The sequence below is a fragment of the Mobula birostris genome, chromosome X, assembly GCF_030028105.1.
Source record: "Mobula birostris isolate sMobBir1 chromosome X, sMobBir1.hap1, whole genome shotgun sequence".
Classification (NCBI taxonomy): Eukaryota; Metazoa; Chordata; class Chondrichthyes; order Myliobatiformes; family Myliobatidae; genus Mobula; species Mobula birostris.
This window is the reverse complement of record NC_092402.1, coordinates 38,958,245-38,985,566: the sequence shown is the minus strand read 5'-3', so window position 1 is coordinate 38,985,566 and position 27,322 is coordinate 38,958,245. Positions and strand designations below refer to the sequence as shown.

At 40.7% G+C, this 27,322-nt stretch overlaps 1 protein-coding gene across 6 annotated transcripts in view; it reads right to left on the bottom strand.

The window, feature by feature from the left end:
• etv4 (ETS variant transcription factor 4) overlaps positions 1-27,322 on the bottom strand; it is a 206,793-nt gene that overhangs the window by 23,770 nt on the left and 155,701 nt on the right. For 5 of the 6 annotated variants that reach the window (XM_072248641.1, XM_072248639.1, XM_072248642.1 and 2 more), the window contains 2 exons: positions 20,174-20,242; positions 12,630-12,698 (listed from right to left, as the gene is read on the bottom strand). In XM_072248641.1, coding sequence (XP_072104742.1) covers positions 12,630-12,698; positions 20,174-20,242 — 138 coding nt within the window. The remainder of the gene's footprint in view (positions 1-12,629; positions 12,699-20,173; positions 20,243-27,322) is intronic. The other variant, XM_072248643.1, reaches the window with a different exon arrangement.

Below are 27,322 nucleotides of genomic sequence, written 5' to 3'. Positions count from 1 at the left end.
GTACTAGAATGACATTAATGTAGGGATTTAAACTGTCTTCTGGAAGTGATGGGAGCTGTAGAGAGAGAAACCTTCACTGGATGTGCAATGGGGGAAAGCAAGGCCAGTCCTGGTAAGCTGGGCAGTAAGAGAGACAATGGCAGAGTGAACAATGTGGGGGGAAAAAACAGCACTACTGAGGACAATAGGAATAATGTGAACGGTCATGAACAACAAAAACCTGTTTCAAGAGAAACATAGAGTAAATGATTTGATTAATGTTCTGCATAGGTGCAGTCAAGCATGTTTATTTTAGTCTTTGACTTTAATCTTTGTTAGTGTCAGGACACCAACACAAAAGCACATAATGGTTTCATAAACTGGGTAGCTAATAAAGAATAGGAGATGAGTCTTGTCTATGGTACCTTGAAAGTACAGGAAAGAGTATGTGTGAAAGAAGTTAGGAAGAATATAACATCTTTTCATCACGAAGTCTGCTGCCTTCTTACTTGTTACATACACCTGTTAGGGTGCATTCTCCTTATAAGGTAACTGTAGCCTTCAGCCAGGAGCAGATGTCATCAGGTGGTTGCCAACCTTCACCAAGTGTTTCGACCCTTAACCACGACGCTCTCCAGTTGGTGGGCCAGCAGTGGAGGCCAAATCACTGCCCGTCTGCTCCTGGCTTCCAGCTCCCCGCCTCTCGCCTACTCCAAATCCAAAAATTATTTGTGTTTAAGCACTTCTTTCAATATTAATGTCTCAGGAGTAAAGAAACACACACATAAAAACAAAACAGACCATCAAATGATGGTCTTGTCTGACTAGGAGAAAGTCTGAAACAAACATTTCCCTCATAGTTTATACAAAACAGAGACCTGAGGGAAAAGGCTGACTATTACGTAACACAATAGCTATGTTCACACTTCATTGTGAGGCTCCTGTGCTGGATGGTGTTCAGCAAATGGTAATAAACTCCACTCCCTCTGGAGTCAGGCTGAGCCACTGTTTCCAATGGAAAATTCACTAGGGTCCTCGAGAGGAAATGTGCCCAGCCAGGAACAGCTTGGTCTGTGAAAGAGCTGTATTAATAGCTTTTACTTGGATTATTCACAAGTTTTAGTATTAAGATTGCCAAAGTAAAAATCATATTCTGTGGCCTTCATTAACTCCCCCTCATTAAGATAGATCATATGGTACAAATGGACTAAGTTAAACTAATTTATTATCTGTGTCATTGCTTTTCCTCAACTTCCACAAGGATATAAATGAAATTACTTCAACAACTTAATATGAAGTTTAGGCTGGGCAAGACAATTATTAACCTGAGTTATGTAAGGGAAGGATTGTATTGGATTACTCAGTATTGTTTGAATGTGGATGGAGTTACCAGTCCCAACCATTAATTCACTCATTCCCACAAATTATATTTCATGTTTCAAAGCATGTGTTATACAGTGCCTGTAAAAAGTATTCACCACCCCACCCCTTGGAATTTTTCATGTTTTATTGTTTTACAACATTGAATCACCGTGGATTTAATTTGGCTTTTTTGACACTGATCAACAGAAAAGGCCCTTTCATGTCAAAGTGAAAACAGATCCCCATAAAGTGGTCTAACTTAATTACAAATATAAAACATAAAATCATTGATTGCATAAGTATTCACCCCTTTAATATAACACACCAAATCATCCTGGTGCAGCCAATTGGTTTTTGAAGTCACGTAATTAATTAAATGGAGATCTGTTTTTGGAGACCTGCGTGCAATCAAGGTATTTCAAATAATTGTAGTAAAAATACACCTATAACTGCTGGTGAGTCAGTATCCTGGCAAAATCTACACCATGAAGACAAAAGAACACTCCAAGCAACTCCACAAAAAGGTTATTAAAAAGTACAAGTCAGGAGATGGATACAAGAAAATTTCCAAGTCACTGAATATCCCCTGGATTATTCAAGTTAAGTCAATCATCAAGAAATGGAAAGAATATTGCACAGCTATAAATCTGCCTAGAGCAGGCCGTCCTCAAAAACTGAATGACTGTGCAAGAAGGGGACTCGTGAGTGGGGGCACCAAGAGACTTATGCCAACTCTGGAGGAGTTACAAGCTCCAGTGGCTGAGATCGGAGAGACTGCACATACAACAACTATTATCTGGGTGCTTCAGCAGTCACAGCTTTATGGAAGAGTGTCAAAGAGGAAGCCACTGTTGAAAAAAACGCTATGTTTGGCATAAGCGGGACATTGCACATCATCAAAAACACATCTTTCTTACCATAAAGCATAATGTTGGCTGTATCATGTTGTGGGGATAAGACCATAAGATATAGTAGCAGGAGTAGGCCATTCGGCCCATCGAGTCAGCTATGCCATTCAATCATGGGCTGATCCAATTCCTCTAGTCATCCCCACTCCCCTGCCTTCTCCCCATACTCTTTGATGTCCTGGCTAATCAAGAACCTTTTTATCTCCGCCTTAAATGCACCCAATGACTTGGCCTCCACAGCCACTCATGTCAACAAATTCCAAAGAGTTACCACCCTCTGACTTAAGTAATTTCTCTGCATCTGTGTTCTAAATGACCGTCCTTCAATCCTGAAGTTGTGCCCTCTTATCCTAGACTCCCCTACCATGGGAAATAACTTTGCCATATCTAATCTGTTCGGGCCTTTTAACACTTGAAATGTTTCTATGAGATTCCCCCTTATTCTCCTGAACTCCAGGGAATACAGCCCAAGAGCTGCCAGACATTCCTCATACAGTAACACGCTCATTCCTGGAATCATTCTCGTGAATCTTCTCTGAACCCTCTCCAATGTCAGTATATTGTTTCTAAAATAAGGAGCCCAAAACTGCACACAATACTCCAAGTGTGGTCTCATGAGTGCCTTATAGAACCTCAACATCACATCCCTGCTCTTATATTCTATATCTCTAGAGATGAATGCCAACATTGCATTCGCCTTCTTCACCACCGACTCAACGTGGAGGTTAACCTTTAGGGTATCCTGCATAAAGACTTCCAAGTCCCTTTGCACCTGTGCATTTTGAATTCTCTCCCCATCTAAATAATAGTCTGCCCATTTACTTCTTCCACCAAAGTGCATAACCATACACTTTCCAACATTGTACTTCTTTTGCCACTTCTTTGCCCATTCCCCTAAACTATCTAAGTCTCTCTGCAGGCTCTGTTTCCTCAACACTATCTGCTCCTCCACCTATCTTTGTATCATCAGCAAATTTAGCCAAAAATCCATTAATACCGTAGTCCAAATCATTGGCATACATTGTAAAAAGCAGTGGTCCCAACACCGACCCCTGTGGAACTCCACTGGTAACTGGCAGCCAGCCAGAATAGGATCCCTTTATTCCCACTCTCCGTTTTCTGCCGACCAGCCAATGCTCCACCCACGCTAGTAACTTCCTTGTAATTCCATGGCTAAGTAGCCTCATGTGTGGCACCTTGTCAAAGGCCTTCTGAAAATCCAAATACAGCACATCTACTATATCTCCTTTGTCTACCCTGCTTGTAATTTCCTCAAAAAATTGCAGTAGGTTAGTCAGGCAGGACTTTCCTTTCAGGAAACCATGCTGGCTTTGGCCTATCTTGTCATGTGCCTCCAGGTATTCCATAGTCTCATCCCTAACAATTGCTTCCAACAACTTCCCAACCACTGATGTCAGGCTAACAGGTCTATTGTTTCCTTTCTGCTGCCTCCCACTCTTCTTAAATAGCAGAATAACATTTGCAATTTTTCAGTCATCCAGTACAATGCCAGAACCTATCGATTCTTGAAAGATCATTGTTAACTGCAGCAGGCCCTGGAAGGTTTTTGAAGGCAGAGGGTAAAATGAATGCAGTAAAATACGGGGAAATCCTGGAGGAAAACCTGATGCAGTCTGCAAGGGAACTGCAATTTGGGAGAAGATTTGTTTTCTAGCAAGACAATGACCCCAAACATAAAGCCAAAGCTACACAGGAATGGTTTAAAAACAACAACGTTGATGTCCTGGAGTGGCCAAATCAGAGTCAAGACCTCAATCCAATTGAGAACTTGTGGGTGGACTTGAAAAGGGCTGTTCACTCACGATCCCCATGCAATGAGAGAGCTTGAGCAGTTTTGTACAGATGAATGGGAAAAATTGCAGTGTCCAGATGTGCAAAGCTGATAGAGACCTATCCACACAGACTCAAAGCTGTAATTGGTGCCAAAGGTGAATCTACTAAATACTGACTTGAAGGGGGTGAATACTTAAGCAATCAATTATTTTGTGTTTTCTATTTGTAATTAATTCAATTCACCTTGTAGACATCTGTGTTTATGTTGACACAAAAGATTCTTTTGCTGTTGATCAGTGTTAAAAAAGCCAAATTAAATCAACTGTGATCCAATGTTGTAGAACAGTAAAACATGAAAACTTTGAAGGGGGAGGGGCAAACACTTTTTATAGGCACTGTATGTGGAACACAGCATTATCATTACTACCTGTGCTAGATTACAGTTCCAGGACAGCCTTACATTTACATTTGTCATTATTCCCTAGTTAGCTATGATGAGTGTGTCCCATTCCAGGAAAGAAGTGGTAATAGTGAAATTCCTGCTATTAGCGAATACTCTTCTGAGCCTTCCAGCTGGGTATAGGTGTCGATTATAACCAGCATTTCGATGACAAACTCTATCATCTTCATCAGGGCTTCATCCCCGATGAAGATGGCAGAGCTTGTCATCGAAATGTTGGTTAAAAGCGATACTTGTACTCGGCTGGAATGCTGAGAAGAGTTTATTCGTCATATACACTGGGAAAGCACTAGATCCTATTTCTGCTATTATCTTTCCTCCTTTATTTTCATACATAGCTAAACTCGGTATCTTAACTTCAAACTGGCAGGTAATTCCACAAAACAGGTACAAATAGTTCTCAATTCTTTGATTTTAATTCATCACTCTTGGCTCTAGATGGGCTGACGCACCCGTTCCTGTGCTGTCGTACTCTATGACTCAAGTGCAAATCTGAGACTCATCATGTCACTAGTCATAGAGCAAAGAAGCAGGCCCTATGATTTGCCATATCTTTGCTGCCCATCAGGTACCTGTGTATACTAATCTCATTTACCAGCACTCGTGTGTGGCAATGGTGCTTGTCTTGATATTTCTTAAAAAGCTGTGCGAATACCTGAAGAGAAGACTGCTTTATTAGTCACAAGTATGTCAAAACATACAATGAAATTTGTTGTTTACATCACCAACTAATGAACATAGAAACATAGAAACATAGAAAATAGGTGCAGGAGTAGGCCATTCGGCCCTTCGAGCCTGCACCGCCATTTATTATGATCATGGCTGATCATCCAACTCAGAACCCCACCCCAGCCTTCCCTCCATACCCCCTGACCCCGGTAGCCACAAGGGCCATATCTAACTCCCTCTTAAATATAGCCAATGAACTGGCCTCAACTGCTTCCTGTGGCAGAGAATTCCACAGATTCACCACTCTCTGTGTGAAGAAGTTTTTCCTAATCTCGGTCCTAAAAGGCTTCCCCTCTATCCTCAAACTGTGGCCCCACGTTCTGAACTTCCCCAACATCGGGAACAATCTTCCTGCATCTAGCCTGTCCGATCCCTTTAGGATCTTATACGTTTCAATCAGATTCCCCCTCAATCTTCTAAATTCCAACGAGTACAAGCCCAGTTCATCCAGTCTTTCTTCATATGAAAGTCCTGCCATCCCAGGAATCAATCTGGTGAACCTTCTCTGTACTCCCTCTATGGCAAGGATGTCTTTCCTCAGATTAGGGGACCAAAACTGCACACAATACTCCAGGTGTGGTCTCACCAATGCCTTGTACAACTGCAGTAGTACCTCCCTGCTCCTGTACTCGAATCCTCTCGCTATAAATGCCAGCATACCGTTCGCCTTTTTCACCACCTGCTGTACCTGCATGCCCACTTTCAATGACTGGTGTATAATGACACCCAGGTCTCGTTGCACCTCTCCTTTTCCTAATCGGCCACCATTCAGATAATAATCTGTTTTCCTATTTTTGCCACCAAAGTGGATAACTTCACACTTATCCACATTAAATTGCATCTGCCATGAATTTGCTTACTCACCCAACCTATCCAAGTCACCCTGCATCCTCTTAGCATCCTCCTCACAGCTAACACTGCCCCCCAGCTTCGTGTCATCCGCAAACTTGGAGATTTAATTCCCTCATCCAAGTCATTAATATATATTGTAAACAACTGGGGTCCCAGCACTGAGCCTTGCGGTACCCCACTAGTCACCGCCTGCCATTCTGAAAAGGTCCCGTTTATTCCCACTCTGCTTCCTGTCTGCTAACCAACTCTCCACCCACACCAATACCTTACCCCTAATACCGTGTGCTTTAAGTTCGCACACTAATCTCCTGTGTGGGACCTTGTCAAAAGCCTTCTGAAAATCCAAATATACCACATCCACAGGTTCTCCCCTATCCACTCTACTAGTTACATCCTCAAAAAATTCTATGAGATTCGTCAGACATGATTTTCCTTTCACAAATCCATGCTGACTTTGTCCGATCATTTCACCGCTTTCCAAATGTGCTGTTATCACATCCTTGATAACTGACTCCAGCAGTTTCTCCACCACCGATGTTAGGCTAACCGGTCTATAATTCCCCGGTTTCTCTCTCCCTCCTTTTTTAAAAAGTGGAGTTTCATTAGCCACTCTCCAATCCTCAGGAACTAGTCCAGAATCTAACGAGTTTTGAAAAATTATCACTAATGCATCCACTATTTCTTGGGCTACTTCCTTAAGCACTCTGGGATGCAGACCATCTGGCCCTGGGGATTTATCTGCCTTCAATTTACCTAACACCACTTCCCTACTAACATGTATTTCGCTCAGTTCCTCCATCTCACTGGACCCCCTGTCCCCTACTATTTCTGGAAGATTATTCATGTCCTCCTTACTGAAGACAGAACCAAAGTAATTATTCAATTGGTCTGCCATGTCCTTGCTCCCCATAATCAATTCACCTGTTTCTGTCTGCAGGGGACCTACATTTGTCTTTACCAGTCTTTTCCTTTTTACATATCTATAAAAGCTTTTACAGTCAGTTTTTATGTTCCCTGCCAGTTTTCTCTCATAATCTTTTTTCCCCATCCTAATTAAGCCCTTTGTCCTTCTCTGCTGAACTCTGAATTTCTCCCAGTCCTCAGGTGAGCCACTTTCTCTAGCTAATTTGTATGCTTCTTCTTTGGAATTGATACTATCCCTAATTTCTCTTGTCAGCCACGGGTGCACTACCCTCCTTGATTTATTCTTTTGCCAAACTGGGTTGAACAATTGTTGTAGTTCATCCATGCAACCTTTAAATGCTTGCCATTGCATATCCACCGTCAATCCTTTAAGTGTCATTTGCCAGTCTATCTTAGCTAATTCACGTCTCATACCTTCAGTTACCCCTCTTTAAGTTCAGAACCTTTGTTTCTGAATTAACTATGTCACTCTCCATCTTAATGAAGAATTCCACCATATTATGGTCACTCTTACCCAAGGGGCCTCTCACGACAAGATTGCTAATTAACCCTTCCTCGTTGCTCAAAACCCAGTCCAGAATAGCCTGCTCTCTAGTTGGTTCCTCGACATGTTGGTTCAAAAAACCATCCCGCATACATTCCAAGAAATCCTCTTCCTCAGCACCTTTACCAATTTGGTTCACCCAATCTACATGTAGATTGAAGTCACCCATTATAACTGCTGTTCCTTTATTGCACACATTTCTAATTTCCTGTTTAATACCATCTACGACCTCACTACTACTGTTAGGTGGCCTGTACACGACTCCCACCTGCGTCTTCTGCCCCTTAGTGTTACGCAGCTCTACCCATATCGATTCCACATCTTCCCGGCTTATGTCCTTCTTTTCTATTGCGTTAATCTCTTCTTTAACCAGCAACGCCACCCCACCTCCCCTTTCTTCATATCTATCCCTCCTGAATATTGAATATCCCTGAACGTTGAGCTCCCATCCCTGGTCACCCTGGAGCCATGTCTCTGTGATCCCAACTATATCATAATCATTAATAACAATCTGCACTTTTAATTCATCCACCTTATTACGAATGCTCCTTGCATTGACACACAAAGCCTTCAGGCGCTCTTTTACAACTCTCTTAGCCCTTATACAATTATGCTGAAAAGTGGCCCTTTTTAATGCTTGCCCTGGATTTGTCGGCCTGCCACTTTTACTTTTCTCCTTAGTACTTTTTGCTTCTACCCTCACTTTACACCCCTCTGTCTCTCTGCACTGGTTCCCATCTCCCTGTTGTGAACTAACCTCCTCACGCCTAGCCTCTTTAATTTGATTCCCACCCCCCAACCATTCTAGTTTAAAGTCACCTCAGTAGCCCCCGCTAATCTCCCTGCCAGGATATTGGTCCCCCTAGGATTCAAGTGCAACCTGTCCTTTTTGTACAGGTCACGCCTGCGCCAAAAGAGGTCCCAATGATCCAAAAACTTGAATCCCTGCCCCCTGCTCCAATCCCTCAGCCACGCATTTATCCTCCACCTCATCGCATTCCTACTCTCACTGTCGCGTGGCACAGGCAGTAATCCCGAGATTACTACCTTTGCGGTCCTTTTTCTCAACTCCCTTCCTAGCTCCCTATATTCTCCTTTCAGGACCTCATCCCTTTTCCTACCTATGTCATTGGTACCTATATGTACCACGACCTCTGGCTCCTCACCCTCCCACTTCAGGATATCTTGGACACGATCAGAAATACCCCGGACCCTGGCACCAGGGAGCATGAGGATGAAGTCCGAGGATGTGCTAGGGGCAGCCCGCAAATGTTGCCATGCTTTTGGCGCCAACATAACATGCCCACAACTTCACAAACACGAGGAATTCTGCAGGTGCTGGAAATTCAAGCAACACACATCAAAGTTACTGGTGAACGCAGCAGGCCAGGCAGCATCTCTAGGAAGAGGTACAGTTGACGCTTCAGGCCGAGACCCTTCCTCAGGACTAACTGAAGGAAGAGCTAGTAAGAGATTTGAAAGTGGTCTTCCTTCAGTTAGTCCTGAGGAAGGGCCTCGGCCTGAAACGTCGACTGTACCTCTTCCTGTAGATGCTGCCTGGCCTGCTGCGTTCACCAGCAACTTTGATGTGTGATGCCAACAACTTACTAGACCTAACCTGTCTGCCTTTGGAATTTGAGAGGACACTGGAGGAAACCAACACGGTCTCGGGTAGAATGTACAAACTTCTTACAGACAGCAGCAGGAATTGGACCTTGATTGTTGGCGCTGTAAGTCGTTATGCTAACCACTACACTTTGTGCCTCCCTCCACCAACACTCATACAGAGCATTTCAGATTTCAGTCACCCTCTGGGTGAAAAACTACTGTCTCAGATCCCCTCTAAATCTCCTACTTCTCAGCCTAAATCTATACCCTCTACTTTTAGATATCACTGCTATAGGGAAAGGTTTCCTACTATCAGCCATATCTATGTCCCTCATAATTTTGTCTGCTTCAATCAGGATCTCCCTCAGCCTTCTCCACTCCAAGGAAAATAAAATCAACCTATCTAGTCTTTGCTGACAACTGAAGCTATGCTCTTAGCTGATGAATTACCAGTGAGTATTAATGAAACCACAATAATTTTTATTTCTACCACATTAGCGTGAGGATGAAAATTGTGCCCCCCCTCACAAAATGGGAGAAGATAATTTTGTACAAAATATATTTATGAGAAGAGCACCACAAAAGGAAGAGGGTTGTACTAAAACTCAAACTGCATCTCAGGCCACCTCTAAACATACTGTAGAAGAAAGTACTGACTGAAGGAAGGAAAAGGGAATTTGAAGCACAGACAGTATTCCATAGACAGACAAGTCATGGAACATGTTGATGCCTGAACCCTTGATCAGCGGTTGCTAAAGCTGAGATGGAGTTGTTTAGAAGGCTCTTTCTGTGTCATTCCTAGCAGTCACACTGCAATATTACTGCAAGGAATTGGAGCTAACTTTATTATTGTTATTCTTCCTGCAGGTTCCAACTTAGTACATCAAGGCCTTCGGAGGTGCTTGCAGTACATTTGGAGATTAAGACATTCCACTAATCCTGATTCCAAGAAAAATCTCTCAGGCATATGCACCATGATGTTACAACAGTGGAAAAACTGGGTCAGGCAGAATTGGATCACTCTAGGTTGTCTACTCCCAGTACCTGTAGAGTATTACATAGTGTAATTGGGAATCAGCTGAGGAAGCCTTTCTGTCTCTTGGGTGATGTCACAGCGATGTAGAAGTGAAGCTTCCTTCAGGAAGAAGAGGCATTATCGGCTGAGTCTCTGCACAAGAGAGAATGCGAGTACTTGCAAGCCACAACTCTCAGACAGCCTGACCAGGCTGTCACCACTCTGTGTGCTACCCAACGACCACATGAATTGGCAGCATCCCTGCTGGCAAATCTATCTATACGTATTAAGTAGGCGGGAGGTAAAAATAACTGGCTAAATCAACAAATTGGTCCCAATGTGCTTAGAAATGACTAACTGATCTGTTATGGTCTCAGTAAGCACACTCTGAGGCTGTCTTAAGCTTAACTGTTGTTTTTGTTATTGTAGCTGCATGGGATGGTTTCCTAAGTTGGCAGATGCTTCTAAATTCCTACCAGCTCTTCTTGTATGATACAGGCAACCCCTGTATTACAGCAGTTTGGGTAATGGAAATTCACCTTTAGGTAACTCACAAATCACCACCCAAAACTCTGATACAGAATAACAAATATGCTTTTATAAAACATATAAAGAAAAGTAAATAAATGGTCACAAAATTCACTTTTTTCAACTCAACTATTTTGATGCATGTGCAGATGACATGGCATCACATTACAGAAAGTCATGGTACAAACCCCTCCAGGAGGTGAGGGCTGCCTATACTGTGCTATCAAGTTTAGAGCATACTACAGAAAGAATAACTATTATTCTTATTTTAAAATATTATAATTAAAAATTCGATCACATTTTTATAATTGTTATACCACATCTTATCAATTAAAAAGTGGCCTTCATTTAAATGTTTATTATCAAATGCAATGGACTTATGATAAGCACAGGACTTTATACATGTATTTTAAAAATATGATGGATTGTTTGATTGAATTGGAATGAAACCATTCTGCAAAGCACATTTGAATGCCTAAGTCATGCTCAAACAGTAGTCAGGCATCAGTTGAAGATACTGTTTTTTAAATTGAGGAAACACAGTCTACCGCCTCTTGTTAATTAAACCAAGGCACAGTTGCATTGAGATATTCAAATTAAACTGCCAGGAATTTTTCAGTAACTGAAGGGTCTTTCTTTTCAGTTATATAATACATTCATTTTACTCCTACAATGACAGCTGGGTCTAGATCCCTATACTGGTGCAGAAAAATACAATTCAAATTTATATTTATATTCTGTTAGTACACTGAGTTAACATTTTCAGCAAAAGTTATTGAACAGAAATCTCAAACCTCTCATGAGTATGGAAAGTTGGCTCTGTTTATATTGTGGTTTCATTGTATATTCTTGCTTTATCTTTCCAATGTCAGAAGAATTGCAATGCTTTTTTTCCCAAAATCAATGGTAATAACCAACATCAGGCGAAAAACCACTTGCAAGACGTAGTTTATCACAACTTCAGATTTGCATTATGACTCTGTTTTACACAAATTCAACTCTGATATAAAGTTAAACAGAATCCAGGTGGTCCTCTGGGTCATCTTTAAAACTTGAACTTTTCATGGCCATTTGAGACCAGTGAGTGGAGCTCTGTACACATATTGAAACTTTGGTTGCTCTCTCTTGAATAGTGTGAATGGGCAGTGAAAGTTAAGGTAATATCATTCATTAAAAGTAACATGCATCAACATAGTTGTCCTAAATGCAGCAAAAGTTTCCAATGTACTCCATAAGAATTTGACACCAAAACACTTTAGGCAGTATGAGGAGAGGTGTCTAAAGGTATAGATATAAAAGGAGTAGGTTTCTATGGAATATCTTATAAGAGGAGAGAGAGGTGGGGAGGAGAATGATTTCAGGTGGAATTCCAGAGTCCATTGCCAGGGCAGATAAAAGCAAATGAGCCACCAGTGAGGCAATAAAAAATGGATCTACTGTAAAAGCAGATACCATGGTATATACATTTCAAGATCAAAACCAATAGTCGATAAACATAGAGGACTTGAATGAATGTTAACCTTATGCTATGAAATGGGGACCTTAGTACAAGTCCATGCAACATCAGAACCTCTTGTAGAAATTGAGCAACTGGGAGAAGCTTTTCCATTTCCACGGATCTGGGAATGAAGAGTTTCACGTTTACAGTTGCCTCTGGTTTCTGGGGTTAGACATCTTCATGCCATGTGCAGTATAGCTGCACTATTGACCTCCGACTGCTGCCCAGGTGTGAAGGAGAGCACAATTTCTGAGTGGTATTCATGCATACAATTAGTCCTAATGGTCATAGACCATAGAAATGTTTAATGAATTTCCCTTATTGTAAAATTTAAACATTGCCCATCATAAACCTCAGCTTTTGGTTATCAGTTATTTTAAACCATTTGTGCACTATTCGTCCACTGTTATGCAATGAAAAGTCCTAACCTTCAAGTTTGTCAGGAACTACAGATGCGTCGTCACTATAGGATCTCAGCTGTTTCTCATAGGAAAAACCTGAAATATAAGAAAGAACATTTAGTAATATTATTATTGCATGCCTCAATCCAATGACTTGTCTTGTGCACCTCATTTGAACAGTGATAACTATGGTTAATAAAGAAATCTATATTAGCTAAGGTATGTACTGAGAACTGATTCATGGCAGCACAATGGTACAGTGTTGTATTGATTTTTGGGTCAGTAATTTATCCTATAATGTACTATCTTACTATTTGTAGTGTTCAAGCAGATCGATTGTTCAACTTCGAAAAGCTGAATGCTGGCAGTTTGTACAACCACTTACACTGTTTAGAAGTCAGTGACAAGAACATATTGTATCCAGGATATATGGATAGATGGAATTAAAAAGATATTCTTTGAGGTTGTTAATGAAGTTCCTCATTGGATATTAATGAGATAAAGTTTTACTTGATTGTGAAGATGAAACAAGTGAAAAGGAAGATTAAAAGGTTAGCATAACCGCTGGCTGATACAGCTGCACTTTATCAGTGCCAACAACTGAACAATTTCCTCGCTTACATTTTTAAATGTGAAAATCTGAAATACTGAACTTGGGAGGGGATATGTTGCCTCTGCTTCTGTTGTAAATCTGTAGTAGTGTTTTAACTGTGTAATAAACACTTCAAAATATACATCTATTGCGGCTTGCTTGTTCATTACATCGATCCTTGTTGGCTTAACTTCAGATTTCTGCATATCAGATTTTGCTAACTGCGCCCTTCTATATTTGCCTTCTATATTTGATTTACGGTGTCAATAGTCAGTGATATCCACGAATTTTGTTCTACTTTAATACAAACTTTGCATTTTGCAAAGGGTTAAGGCAAAAGGACAAAATGATTCTTGGGAGCAGGCCAGCCTGAACAAATAGACAGCATATGCTATAAAATTTAACTGTTTTAAATGAAACTTCCTATTTTAAATTCCTCCTCAATTCCAGACATAAAACCAACTACATATTATACTCTACTTCCTCAAGTTAGTTCTATTGACCTCAAAATGTATATAATAAGCTTTGTTATGCGTGCATATACAACCAAGGACAAATTTCCCTTCCTTGCTGTACAAGGATCTCCAGTCTCATAAATATGAAATTACGATTTGATCATAGAAGACCTAATTCTGCTTACAGTGCTTTGTCAGGTATCTGTGCTAATAGATAAATCAAGCACATTTTCTTTAGGGACAGCAGCAGGTCATTCTACATTTCAAGCCCATCCTTCTATTCAATTAGATCAGGGCTGAACTGTACCTCAAATCCATTTACCTGCTTTTCTTCCAAGTCCCTTGATGGTCCTACCCAATAAAATTCTATTGATCTCATTCTTAAAAGTTCAATAGAACCTACATCCATTGGCTCTGGGGAGAGTTCCAAGTTTCCACTACTAATTCATGCAAAAAACAGTTTCCAATTTCTAAAATGCTTAACCCTGATTTTAAGATTATGCTGCTTCATTCTGAATTCTTTGGAGGATATGCTCTTTCTGTATATGCTCTACCATTTTTACCATTTTCTAGATTATAGTATTTTCAATATTCAAATGTTTGAACTAACGAGGATTATCGGTGTTTACCATCATTACACCGAGGTCCCAACCTAGAGAAGCTGCAACATAGGACTACCTGCATGCTCACTAGCACCAAGCATGCTCAGAACCAAAGAATCAAATGGATTACATCTAGTATGATGGTGGTCAATTAAACAACTAATGGGAGGAGGAGACTCCAAGAACAAACTCATCCTCAGTGATGCTGAGACCCAGCATATGAATGCAAGAAGGCTGAAGTATTTACAGCCAACAGAGATAATCCACCTCAGCCTCCTCTGGATATCCTCACCATCACAGAAGCCAGTCTTCAGCCAAATAATTGCATTCAGTATAGTCTCATTAAACTGCAGAGAGCAAAGTCTATGGAACAGAAAACCTACACATGAAAATCAGTGTGCTTCTCTAACATATCTGGTTGAGACTTTATTCACCCAGAGAGTGATGAATACCTGGAATAGACTGCCTGAGAGAGAGTGGTGGGAGCAGAGTACTTGACAAAATTGAAGAACTGCTTTGACAAGCACTTGAATCGCCTGGGTGTAAAAGGTTACAAGCCAAAAGCCTGAGGATGGGATTAATACGAATGGATGTTCCACTGGTAGGCATGGATGTGGTGGATTGAATGGCCTAAATCCATGCCATATGATTCTATGACCCTATTCAAGCTGTTCCACTGTATTGGCATCTATCCAGAAATGTGGAAAATTGCTCACAAGCAAGACAAATTCAATCCATTTAATCTAAGCTACTCTCAAACATCAGCAGAGTTATGGAGGCCATCAAAGACAGTGCTTATTAGCTGCACTTACCAATTACCTATTCATTGATGCCTAGACCACACAGCTCCAGCCTCACTGCAGCCTTTGTTCAAACGTGGGCCACAGCGAGGTGAATTTTGCACATGAGAAGAGAGACTGCCCTGGACAAAAAGGAAGCATTTGAACGAATGTGGCGTCAAGGCACTCAGGGAGAACCGAAGTCAATGGGAATCAAAGGGAAAGCACACCAGTGATTGGAGTCATATATCACGCAAAGGAAGACGGATGAAGCTGCTGATGGTATTTCCCATAAAGTAGCACTTTGCAGTTCTATAAGTCAATAGCTGAACTGCATTCTATTGTACATGGCCAACCAACAAAAAATTATAAATGTGATTAAAATGTTGGGAATGAACGCTAAAGACAAGACTTACTGATTTAAGTTCAGTAAATTGAGTGGGTCCCACCCAGGCAATTAATGAATAGTGATTCATGGATGAATAGATCTAAGGGAGTCAAAGGATAAAAGAAAGTGGAACTGAGATAAGAGAAAGCCTATTCCTACCCTTATTAAGACACCAAATCAACTTGAATCTTCAGGTCACTATCATGTTATTTTCCATCTCTGACTGTTGATGAATAACAAAATCTCTATCTGATGCCTGTGCATTTGTGAAAGATCTGTTTAGACCACTGAAGGAAATCTCAGGCACCCCACGCTAAAATTCCTGCAGGATCCTGATTAATTGACAGGAAGCACAGACCCACAGGCCAGGTGCCTTGGTGCAAGAGAGCCAAGTCACTGTGGGTTCTGGAAGGTTAACTTCAGGGGTGAAAGGGAAACAGCTTTGGTGAAGTAAGTTCAATGAGCCTTGCAACTACAATATGTGGAATAGGTAGTCAAGGCTTAAGGCAGGAAATTAGATACTCCCTTGGCATATTAGCAGAGCCTCCGAGAAGTCATTCTGGGTCATAGGTACAAGGTTCAGTGGAGTGAAATGATTTGTAAAATGCCTCAGTTTTACTAGTACTGTCAGCTATTTCTTCCATGACCTTAAGATGAAGAAGCACCTTCATCTGAAAGACACTGTATTTTCAAATTTACTTCTTTACAGGTTTTATCTTGTATCTGATGTTGCCACGCATTTGTCAATTAATTCAATGACTTGATGACTGAAGTTATGGCAGTCATTTTTATCACTATCTTTCATGCAGTCAGACTCAGCAATTCCACTGTAGTAATCTGTCCCAGTGTGGCCATTAACAGAAATATAATAAAATCTAAAAGGGGTTATTCAATATGATACAGAACTTTCCTGTCCTTCCTCTTTGGGGTTACAACCACAGTATAATTTTTGTTTCTTATGAAATTAATCATTTCCAAATACTGTAGTGGACAAAATTGCAATTAGATGAAAACAATCTTCAAGAGGTGTGAGAAACTTAACCTTTACTCCTCCTTTCAAGCCACATGTAAATTCTGGCTACCCAGTTTGTTGACAATTAACATAGGACTTTAAAAAAAAATCTTGCCTTTCAATTTCCTATTAAGTGTTACTGCTTCCTTAGTTTTTTTAAGATATTAACCAAAACATTTGTAGCCACTGAACTAAGCCATTAATATATATTAACTGATGTATAGATTATTGTTGATTTTTTTTCTGTAAGCAAATACCCTTGAGTAAAAGCAAAGGATTTTTTTGTCAGCAGTAAAGGTTAAAATAGATCTATGTGCAGTGGAGGCTCACTTATCCATTAAATTTACCTTGCCCATCAGGATATTTGCAGACTAAGCTATCTGCAGAACATTGTATGCTAACACAAATGAACCCAGAACTAAATTTAGATCCAACTAAATCTGGCTATCTATTTCTATGTCTAGATTAACACCATTCCATTCATAGAAGTCCAAAATGTGTTTTGTTTTCTGACCATTTATCAATTTATATTATACGCTGGGGACCCAGTCCATTTGGAGTGTATAGCAAGAGGTTCTGCTATAGCAATTTAAAACAGATAACCAGCAGGGTGTCTAAAGTCATGGTTGATGATAGAATGTCTCATTAGGATTAAGGTGCATTTAGCATTGCTCTTTGTGGGTAGTTACTCTTCAGAATGATAACAAAATTGCATGCTATTTAGATACCAACTGTAGGATGCCAAGCAGTGGAGAACCTCTTACAGCTTTTCATCCACGTTAGTACTAATGCAGCATCCACGCCAGGACCACTAGTCTCAAAAACAGTGACTTCCCCAAGCCGTCAGGCTGCCAAACACCTCCACCCATTAACCCATACACATCACCTAGTGTCACTTTATGTACATACAATCAATCCATGTATTTAACAGTTACTTGTACATTCTGTTTTACAAGACTGCTTCTATATTTATATTTATTGTGTGTTTTTTTGTTTTGTGTTCTTTATGCTTATTGTGTTTTTCATGCTGCATTGAATCCAGAGTTACAATCATTTTCTTCTCCTTTACGCTCATGTACTGAAGAATGGCAATAAGCAATCTTCAATCTTAAAACTGAATCTTAAAACTCTTGCCAACATCAGTATGGAACCAGTGTGAATTCCATTCTGGCTCAGGCTTGGAATCCAGATAGGAAGGAGATTTTTAAGAAGCATATGACACAGAATAGGCTCTTTGACCCATGATGTCAATGCCAACCATCAAGTACCTATCTATATGAATCCTACTTACTAGCATTTGGTCTGTACCTTTCCATGCCTTAGTGACTTAAGTTCTTCTCTAGGATATTCAGTGAATGTTGTGAAAATAGTTGCCTCCATTACCACCGAATCCAGTGCATTCCAGATTCCAAGCACCTTCTGGGTGAAATGGTTCTCCTCAGATCTCTTCTAAATCTCTTTCTCTTTCCCTTAAACCAATGTCCTCTAGTCTCAGGTATCCCAGGCTTGTGAAGTTTCTCAGTCTTCCCTATCGATAGCCTTCATAATTTTGCATGACTATTACACCACTGCCTCATCTCCTCCTCTCCAAGGAAAACAAACACAGCCTACCCAGTGTCTCCTCATTACAGAAATGGTCCACTACAGGTAACATCCCCAGTGAATCTCCTTAGAACCCTCCCCAGTATAATCACATCCTTCTTATACAAAGTAGTTTGGTAACCAGAACTGTAAATACTAATCCATTTGTGGCCTAACCAATATTAGACCATGGAACAGGCCCTTCAGTTTACTGTCGGTGTCAACCATGATGCCTACTTACACTGCACATTTGCCTCCACATAGTCTATATCCTTTCATTTCCTGCCTGCACATGGTCTATATCCCTCCATTTCCAACCTATTCCTTTCAATAATACAAACTGATCTCTTTAAAGAGAGTTGGACAATAGAACATTAAGTCCCATCAAGTGAAACTTTACATAATGGAACCTTTATAGAAATTTATGTGTGTAGTACTGATTAAAGATTAAACTGTGTCTCTGACCCATCTGTATGCCATTTCTCTACGGAGATTTATATATGATTTTATAAGACACTGCTACTTATGTTAATATCCAGATGACAGCTCCACTGAATTATCCATTTGGAGACTGAGGAAAGCTGAGCAGAATAAGGAGGTGCATTGAAGCTACTGGACAATATTTAATGATGTCTTTTATATGTTTAATAGTTCCTCTACAGCTCCATTGGTAAATGTCTAGCTCATACTGCAGTGAACTGGGTGATGTCTGTGCAGTGCGGTCTGATCTCTGCTCTGGCAGTGGTGGAGATGGTACAATGGCTTCATTGAGATTGAGCCAAGAAGGGGACCAAGTGAGGTCAGCGTTCCTTCTCCTAGTCTCTTCCCGGTCTTTCACAACTGTAAAAGGAATCAGCCCCAGCTATGATGGCTCTCATCATGAAACTGTTCGCCAAATCTCACTTTTTAAGATGGTACTTGAAAAATAATTACATGATCCTTGGACATGTGAGGCTCCTCCTTTCAATAGGGAAGGGAGAAGTTAGGAAAAATTTAGGTACTGTTACTAGCATATCTTCCAAATAAAAACAGAACTAGTTAAGAATTAATCAAAAGCTCACATTGGAATTTCAAATTCAAAAAACAAATTTGTGAATAAATTGATATTCAGTCAGAAGATTCATCATCCCATAGCTTTAATTTCACAAGTTAATTACATTCAATTTCCTTGTCTATGTCAAAACATTGCAAAAAGTCTGAGTCATCCCAGTGCTTAAACCAATATCTCCTTGAATAACATATTCATATTAATCTGATCAACCATTCTAGTTAGCCACTGCCACCCCCTCTGTGATTTCAGTCACTGCACTGCACTGTAAACATTTTAAACTTCTTCTTATAATGCTGTTCACATGCTGGTATTTATGTATTTATGCATATTTTATTCCATATCTGTACTTAAACTTCATTTTTATGTAATTCTTATAATTGTTAAATATTGTTTTAATTACATGTTGTGCCAACACACCACAACAAATTCCAAAAACATGTAAATGTATATGGCAAATGAAGTTGATCCTTGATCCTTAAATTTTATAAAATATTTGACAAAACAGGGTAAATACTGTTGACTACATTAAGAACATTATTATTCAGGAGCTTGGGACTGCGCAGAATTTGGGCAACACAGTAGCTCTACAGGTAATGTTGCTATCTCAAGCTCTAGCCAACCCAGGTTCGATACCGGCCTCTGGTGCTCAATTTGTGGCATGCGCATTCTCCATATGACCATGTGGGTTCTGCTTGGCTGCTTCAGTTTCATAGTGCAAACCAAAGACATGATGATATTAGATTGTTTGGCTGCTGTAAATGAAGGGTGTCATAGCAGAATCAGAGGGTAGTAGTGGGTACGTGTGAGAATAAGGTAAGGAGAATTGAGGGGGAATGAGACTGAAAAGATAGTTCTGAGAATGGGCATGAAGTTGATGGACTGAATAGTCTTTTATGTAAAAAGGAAACTTGAAAACCCACTGTGGTTGAAGTGACTGCTCCCAATGTAAAGACACTTGTGTAGACAATGTAAACTTCAGATTAGACTCAATCCTTAAGAACAACTTATTCAATTTAAATTGTTGACATTGTACATTAGTAAAACAGCTATCCTGATTTTTGGAAGTTAATATTCTTACAGAAGAGTTACTCGACTGACTCTGTGATTTTACCTTCGGGATTGCTGGATTGAGTAAGATAACCTTCAGTAGGCATGTACATGGAAGGACAGCCAGGAATATCTAGGGAAAAGACAAATTGTTGTTGGTTATAATGAGGTCCTGCAGTTTCACCAGTAATTCAGCAGCAGGGATAACAATAAACTTGCCTACTTTAATTGAGTATTAGTGTACAGACAAATATTAGTAAATGGCGACTATAAACAGAAATTTGCAGAAATAATGCATGCAATAAGTGATAAGTGCATTATACACTCCATGGCCACTTTATTACGTACACCTATAATCAGCAAATCATGTGGCAGCAACTCCATGCATAAAAACATAAAGACCTCTGGTCAAGAGGTTCAGCTGTTGCTCAGACCAAACATCAGAATGGGGAAATAATGTGATCTAATTGATTTTGACTGCGGAATGATCATTGGTGCCAGATAGGGTGATTTGAGTATCTCAGAAATTGCTGATCTCCTTGGATTTTCACACACAACGGTCTATAGAGCTTAGAGAAGGATGCAAAAAAAAGAAAAAAATCTATTGAGTGGCAATTCAGTGGGTGAAAATGCCTTGTTAATGGGCTAGAGCATGATCATACATTCAAAACATGACATGAATGGACACTCAGTTCCCACTTTATTAGATACAAGAGGCATCTAATAAAGTGGCCACTGAGTGTATGTTAGATATAACTCCACTCTTATTTAATATTCTCATTACTCAATGAATTCAACTTTTACAAATGGGTTTTAAATTGACTGAGAATTTGCGGTGAGGAGAAATGATACTTCCCAGTACCTTAGTAAAAGCTGCTCACAAAGATCTAGAGACTTCAATGGCAAGAACTTCTCCTATTCTGATGCCCTTGTGCTGTCAGAGTGATCCCAGGCATTCAGCATACGTGTGATACACCAAACAGACTGAGCAGCCAGCCAAGTAAAAGAAGTCTCACACAGTCAGCCAGGATGTAATGTTAACTAACTTCTCAAACATTACACAGAGTGCTAAATAACTGTGGCAACATACATATTTTGATTAAAGTAGAAGCTAAAATATGATAAACAATTAAAAAGTCAGATTTCAAAATAGCATTTTAAGTATCCCTGTTAGGAAATTAGGTATGTAGTGCGAGATAATATACTGTTCAATAATTATAATTTAGTTGAAGTTCAATAATCACAGCTCTAGAACATAAGACCATAAGATATAGGAGCAGAAGTAGGCCATTCAGCCCATCGAGTCTGCTCCGCCATTCAATCATGGGCTGATCCACTTCATCCAGTCATCCCCAGTCCCCTGCTTTCACCCCATACCCTTTGATGCCCTGGCTAATCAAGAACCTATCTAACTCTGCCTTAAATACACCCAATGACTTGGCCTCCACAGCCGCTCGTGGTAACAAATTCCACAGATTTTCCACCCTCTGATTAAAGTAATTTCTCCGCATCTCTGTTCTCAATGGGCGTCTTCAATCCTGAAGCCGTGCCTTCTTGCCCTAGACTCCCCTACCATGGGAGATAACTTTGCCATATCGAAACTGTTCAGGCCTTTTAACATTTGGAATGTTTCTATGAGATCCTCCCTCATTCTCCTGAACTCCAGGGAATACAGTCCAAGAGTTGCTAGACGTTTCTCATACGGTAACCCGCTCATTCCTGGAATCATTCTTGTGAATCCTCTCTGAACCCTCTCCAATGTCAGTATATCATTTCTAAAATAAGGAGCCCAAAACTGCACACAATACTCCAAGTGTGGTCTCACGAGTGCCTTATAGAACCTCAACATCACATCCCGGCTCTTATATTTGATACCTCTAGAAATGAATGCCAACATTGCATTCGCCTTCTTCACCACTGACCCAACCTGCAGGTTAATCTTTAGGGTATCTTGCACAAGGACTCCCAAGTCTCTTTGCAACTCTACATTTTGAATTCTCTCCCCAACTAAAAAATAGTCTGCCTGTTTATTTCTTCCACCAAAGTGCAATGCAACACACTTTCCAACATTGTATTTCATTTGCCACTTCTTTGCCCATTCCCCTAAACTACCTAAGTCTCTCTGCAGGCTCTGTTTCCTCAACACTACCCGCTCCTCCACTGATCTTTGTATCATCGGCAAATTTAGCCACAAATCCCTTAATATCGTAGTCCAATCATTGACATACATTGTAAAAAGCAGCGGTCCCAACACCAACCCCTGTGGAACTCCACTGGTAACCAGCAGCCAGCTAGAATAGGATCCCTTTATTCCCACTCTCTGTTTTCTGCCGACCAGCCAATGCTTCACCCACGCTAGTAACTTCCTTGTAATCCCATGGGCTCTTATCTTGCTAAGCAGCCTCATGTGTAGCACCTTGTCAAAGGCCTTCTGAAAATCCAAGTACACCACATCTACTGCATCTCCTTTGTCTACCCTGCTTGTAATTTCCTCAAAAAATTCCAATAGGTTAGTCAGGCAGGATTTTCCTTTCAGGAAACCATGCTGGCTTTGGCCTATCTTGTCATGTGCCTCCAGGTACTCCATAATCTCATCCCTAACAATCGATTCCAACAACTTCCCAACCACTGATGTCAGACTAACAGGTCTATAGTTTCCTTTCTGCTGCCTCCCACCCTTCTTAAATAGCGGAATAACATTTGCAATTTTCCAGTCATCCAGTACAATGCCAGAATCTATCGATTCTTGAAAGATCATTGTTAATGCCTCATTTTGTCATTTTGTATTGGTCCTATATCTACCCTCGACTCTCTTTTACCCTATATATACTTAAAAAAGCTTTTAGCTTCTTCTTTGATATTAGTCACCAGCTTCCTCTCATAATTCATCTTTTCCTTCCAAATGACCTTTTTAGTTTCCTTCTGCAAGTTTTTAAAAGCTTCCCAATCCTCTATCTTCGCACTAGCTTTGGCTTCCTTGTATGCCCTCTCTTTTGCTTTTACTTTGGCTCTGACTTCACTTGTCAGCCACGGTAATGTCCTTCTTTCTTTTGAAAATGTCTTCTTATTTGGAACATGTCTATCTTGCACTTCCCTCATTTTTCGCAGAAACACCAGCCATTGCTGCTCTGCTGTCCTTCCTGCAAATGTCCCTTTCCAGTCAACTTCGGCCAGTTCCTCTCTCATGCCATTGAATGTACTTACAAAGAAGGTTTCCTGAACCCACCCATCCCCAATGACACTCCTTCCATTATGAAACCAGAAGTGGGGACATCAACAGCCTCAGAACAGAATGATTTCCCTTTAGAACAGAGATGAGGAGGGATTTCTTTAGCCAGAGGCAGTGAGGCTGTGGAATTCATTGCCACAGATGGCTGAGGAGGTCAAGTCATTGGGTATATTTAGAGTGGAGATTGACTTATTCTTGATTAGTAAGGGTGTCAAAGGTTACGGGGAGAAGGCAGGAGAATGGGTTTGAGAGGGATAATAAATCAGCTATGATGGAATGGCAGAGCAGACTCAATGGGCTGAATGGCCTAATCTGCTCCTACAGTATGTTTTATGGCCTTATTTGCTGATGAACTATGTATGACTAAATTACTGCTCCTGCAGCAGTGCTCAAACCCACACCTGTACCAATAAAGAAGGACAAAAACAGCAGCTACATGGCATCTCCATCATCCACATCTCCAGCTTCCCCATCAAGCCACACCACCTGAGTTTGGGACATTCCTTTCATTTTCTTTGGGTCTAATCCTACAGTCCCTGCCTTCCCACATTTGGATGAGCACCTTCACCAGCAGGATTATAGTGGTTTAAGATTTTGCCTCACTTTCTCAGAGGCAGCTGCAGAGAGGCAACTAATGCTGGCTTGGTTAATAAATTTTGCATCCTGAAAAATAACAAACAAAATATTAAAATCATAATTAGATCCTATAACAAAGAGTAGGACTTTTGGGATATTTTACATGTTGTGATAATCTGAAGTTCACAATGTTTCAGGTACTTTTGACATAACTGCCCAGAGAAAGCTTCAATCTACAGCCTGAAGGTGCAATGCACCTTTGAAAGCAACATTGTGTGATTTCCACAATAACTTCTTCTCATACTGTAAATGCAGGTATTTATTTTTTCCATACAGTACTGTATATTTTATCACTGAGCCACGGGGGAAGACCTGAAGACACATCTATTAGCAGACTAAGTTCCTCTTCCTTATGGTCATCACAGAGTTAATAAGCTATGAAAAGTGCGTGCCTGAACTGAAACTGGTGTATAAACAATTTATGTATTCATAAATTCAGACCATAAAAGGGAATCTATTCAATGCAAAGGTCGCACAGTAGGAAATCCCCTCCCAATATCTCTCCATTCATAATGATTTTTTTCCATGAAGACATAACACAAGCCACATATCAAAAAAGGATTCCTGTGCTTGATTTCACAGAGAATTTGGATAAGTGATGTGTACAAAAGCATAATTATAGAGCACATTGGATTAGTCATCACCCAGCTTTACCATCCATCCCCTTTCAAATATGAGTCTGGAAGATTTCCAGATGTGCAATTTGCTTCCCTCATTTTATTTGGGAATGCAGGAAAGGTTCCAGTCTCAGCCTTACTATCCCTTACTTAGCAAAGGAAAAAGCTATTATTTCTATTTTGAAGAACAACAGGAGAGTGAGGAAAGAGGCTCAAAAATAGCTTTGCAACTTAAAATTCCCTATTTGGTTGTTACTGTTTTTTTGCCCATGTAATGAGGTGGTGATAGCATAGGATCTTGATGCAGAGAGTTGTACTTCCTGGTCCAATGGAGCTCCCAATCATTCATCATTGGCAGCGCAGGAGGAGAAAGCTTTGATAGCTTCTTGTCATTAATATGTAACTTCAATACTTGGGGAGGCACAGAGTTTGGGGTAAGGCGAGTGCCCAGCACACTGGTGGCTGGAGTTGATCTGGCAGTATCCAGAAGACTCTGGGGAGATTTGTGGTGGGAAGCTGCAAAGTGGTTGTTCAGTACTCAGTGTCAATATAATCTCAACCCAGCCAATACACTGCTGCCTGTGCCTTAACTTGCGTTGTCTTTTTCTCCTAAAACCCAGAGCTTTGTGGCTCCCGATTAAATAATGGCCGACTTTACAGTTTCTATACTTGATTTCAATCCCCCGGTGATCTGATCTCTCCCCAGTTCATTAGCTCCGCCTGTCTTCCAGCCCTTTGGGATAGCTATGGTCATTCAATTCTGCACTCGTGAGTATTCCTGATTTTAACTGCTCCACCACTGGCTGTCAGCCTTCAGCAGCTGAAGTCCAAAACTCTGAAACTAACTTCTAACTCTTTTCATTACACATTTTAACCCTTTTAAGACATTCAGAATCAAAATGAGGTTTATTATAACTGACGTATGTTGTGAAATTTGTTCTGTGGCAGCAGTACAGTACAGGGCAGAAAAACCACAAGTTACAATAAAAAAAATAATTAAGTAGTGCAAAAGAGGCATAGTGAGGTAGTATTCACGGCTTCATAGATCATTCAGAAATCTGATGGCAGAGGGAAAGAAGCTGTTCCTAAAACATTGAGTGTGCGTCTTTATCCTCCGTGATGGTAGCAATGAGAATAGGGCATATCCTAGATGGTGAGGGGTCCTTAATGATGGATGCAACCTCTTGAGGCATCGCCTTTTGAAAATGGTGGGGAGGCTTGCACCCGTGATGGAACTGGCCGAGAACAACCCTCTGCAGCCTCTTTTGAACCTGTGCATTGCAGCCTCCACACCTGGCAGTAATGTAACCAGACAACATGCTCTCCACCATACATCTGCAGAAATTTACTAAGAGTCTTTGTTGACATACCAAATCTCCTCAAACTCCAAATGAAGTAAAGCCACTGGCGTGTCTACTTTGTAATTGCATCAATATGTTGGGCCAACATAAATTCTCTGAGATGTTGATGTCGAGGAACCTGAAGCTACTCACGCTTTCCACCGCTAACCCCACAACAGGGGCTGGCGTGTATTCTCCCGGCTTCCCCTCCTGAAACGCACAATCAATTCCTTGGGCTTACTGATGTTATGTGAGGTTGTTGCAACACCACTCAACAATCTGACCTACCTCACTCCTCTACGCCTCCTCCTCATTCTCCGAGGTTCAGCCAACAACAGTGATGTTTTGACCAGGCATCTACCCATGGAGCTCTGTATAGTATCAAACTCTCAGTGACAATATTCCTGCAAAATACTTTCTATTCTTTTCAGCCTTGATGAAAGGTCTCAGACTGAAACATCATCTGTCTGTGCTCCTTCGTAGATCCTGTCTGACTTATAGATTTCAAGTATCTGCAGAATCTCTTGTGTTTGTGAAATACCTAGGGATACTTTACTGTTTCAATGGCCAGATGTCAAAGTTGTTATATCTACCACTCTTCGAAGTCCTCCTCTGAACTGGGCCACTGTTCTGTAAAACATAGATCCTTTTGTCTTCCTTATGTGGTTTTAACTCCTAGCACATCACAGGAATTCCGTGAGTCTGTTTGAATTTATTGGATTTAGTCAGTAATTTGTATTCAGAGTCTGTGATTGCATGACCTAATAAATGTTAGACACAAGAAAGCTGATACAGCCCCAAAGCCATTCCGCTGTATAGAACATCACCATCTCTCATAGCCGAACCTGTGACAGCAACACATCTGAACAGGAGCTACTGAAAACTAACCAGAAGCTTCACACTGTCTTTTCCTTTCTCTCTCTAGCCTGTGCAGGAAGTGGTTGCAGGATCCAAGCGGTCACCCAGCTGAGACCAGCTGCTTCAAAAAGGCCCAGAGAAGGAATACAACTTCTTCTTTCGGCCTGGGTCATCTTCCTTTCTTCCCTAACAGAAGATGCTGTAATATCCTTAATACAAGAGATTCTGCAGCTGCTGGAAACCCAGAGAAACACACACAAATTGCTATCTAGCTAGGTAGCATCTATGGAGAGGAATAGTCTATGTTTTGGGCCGAGACCCTTCTTCAGAAGACCCTCCATGCTGATGAAGGGTCTCGGCCTGAAATGCCATCTGTTTGTTCATGTTGCTGACCTGCTGAGTTCCTCCAGTGTTTTGTGTGTGTTACTGTATTATCCCTCAGGCCCAACCAGACTCTCACACATGGTTGTGTTACAGTGCAGTAGCAGCAGAAGAAGAAACTCATCTTGGGTCTCTGGATCATCTTGCTATCA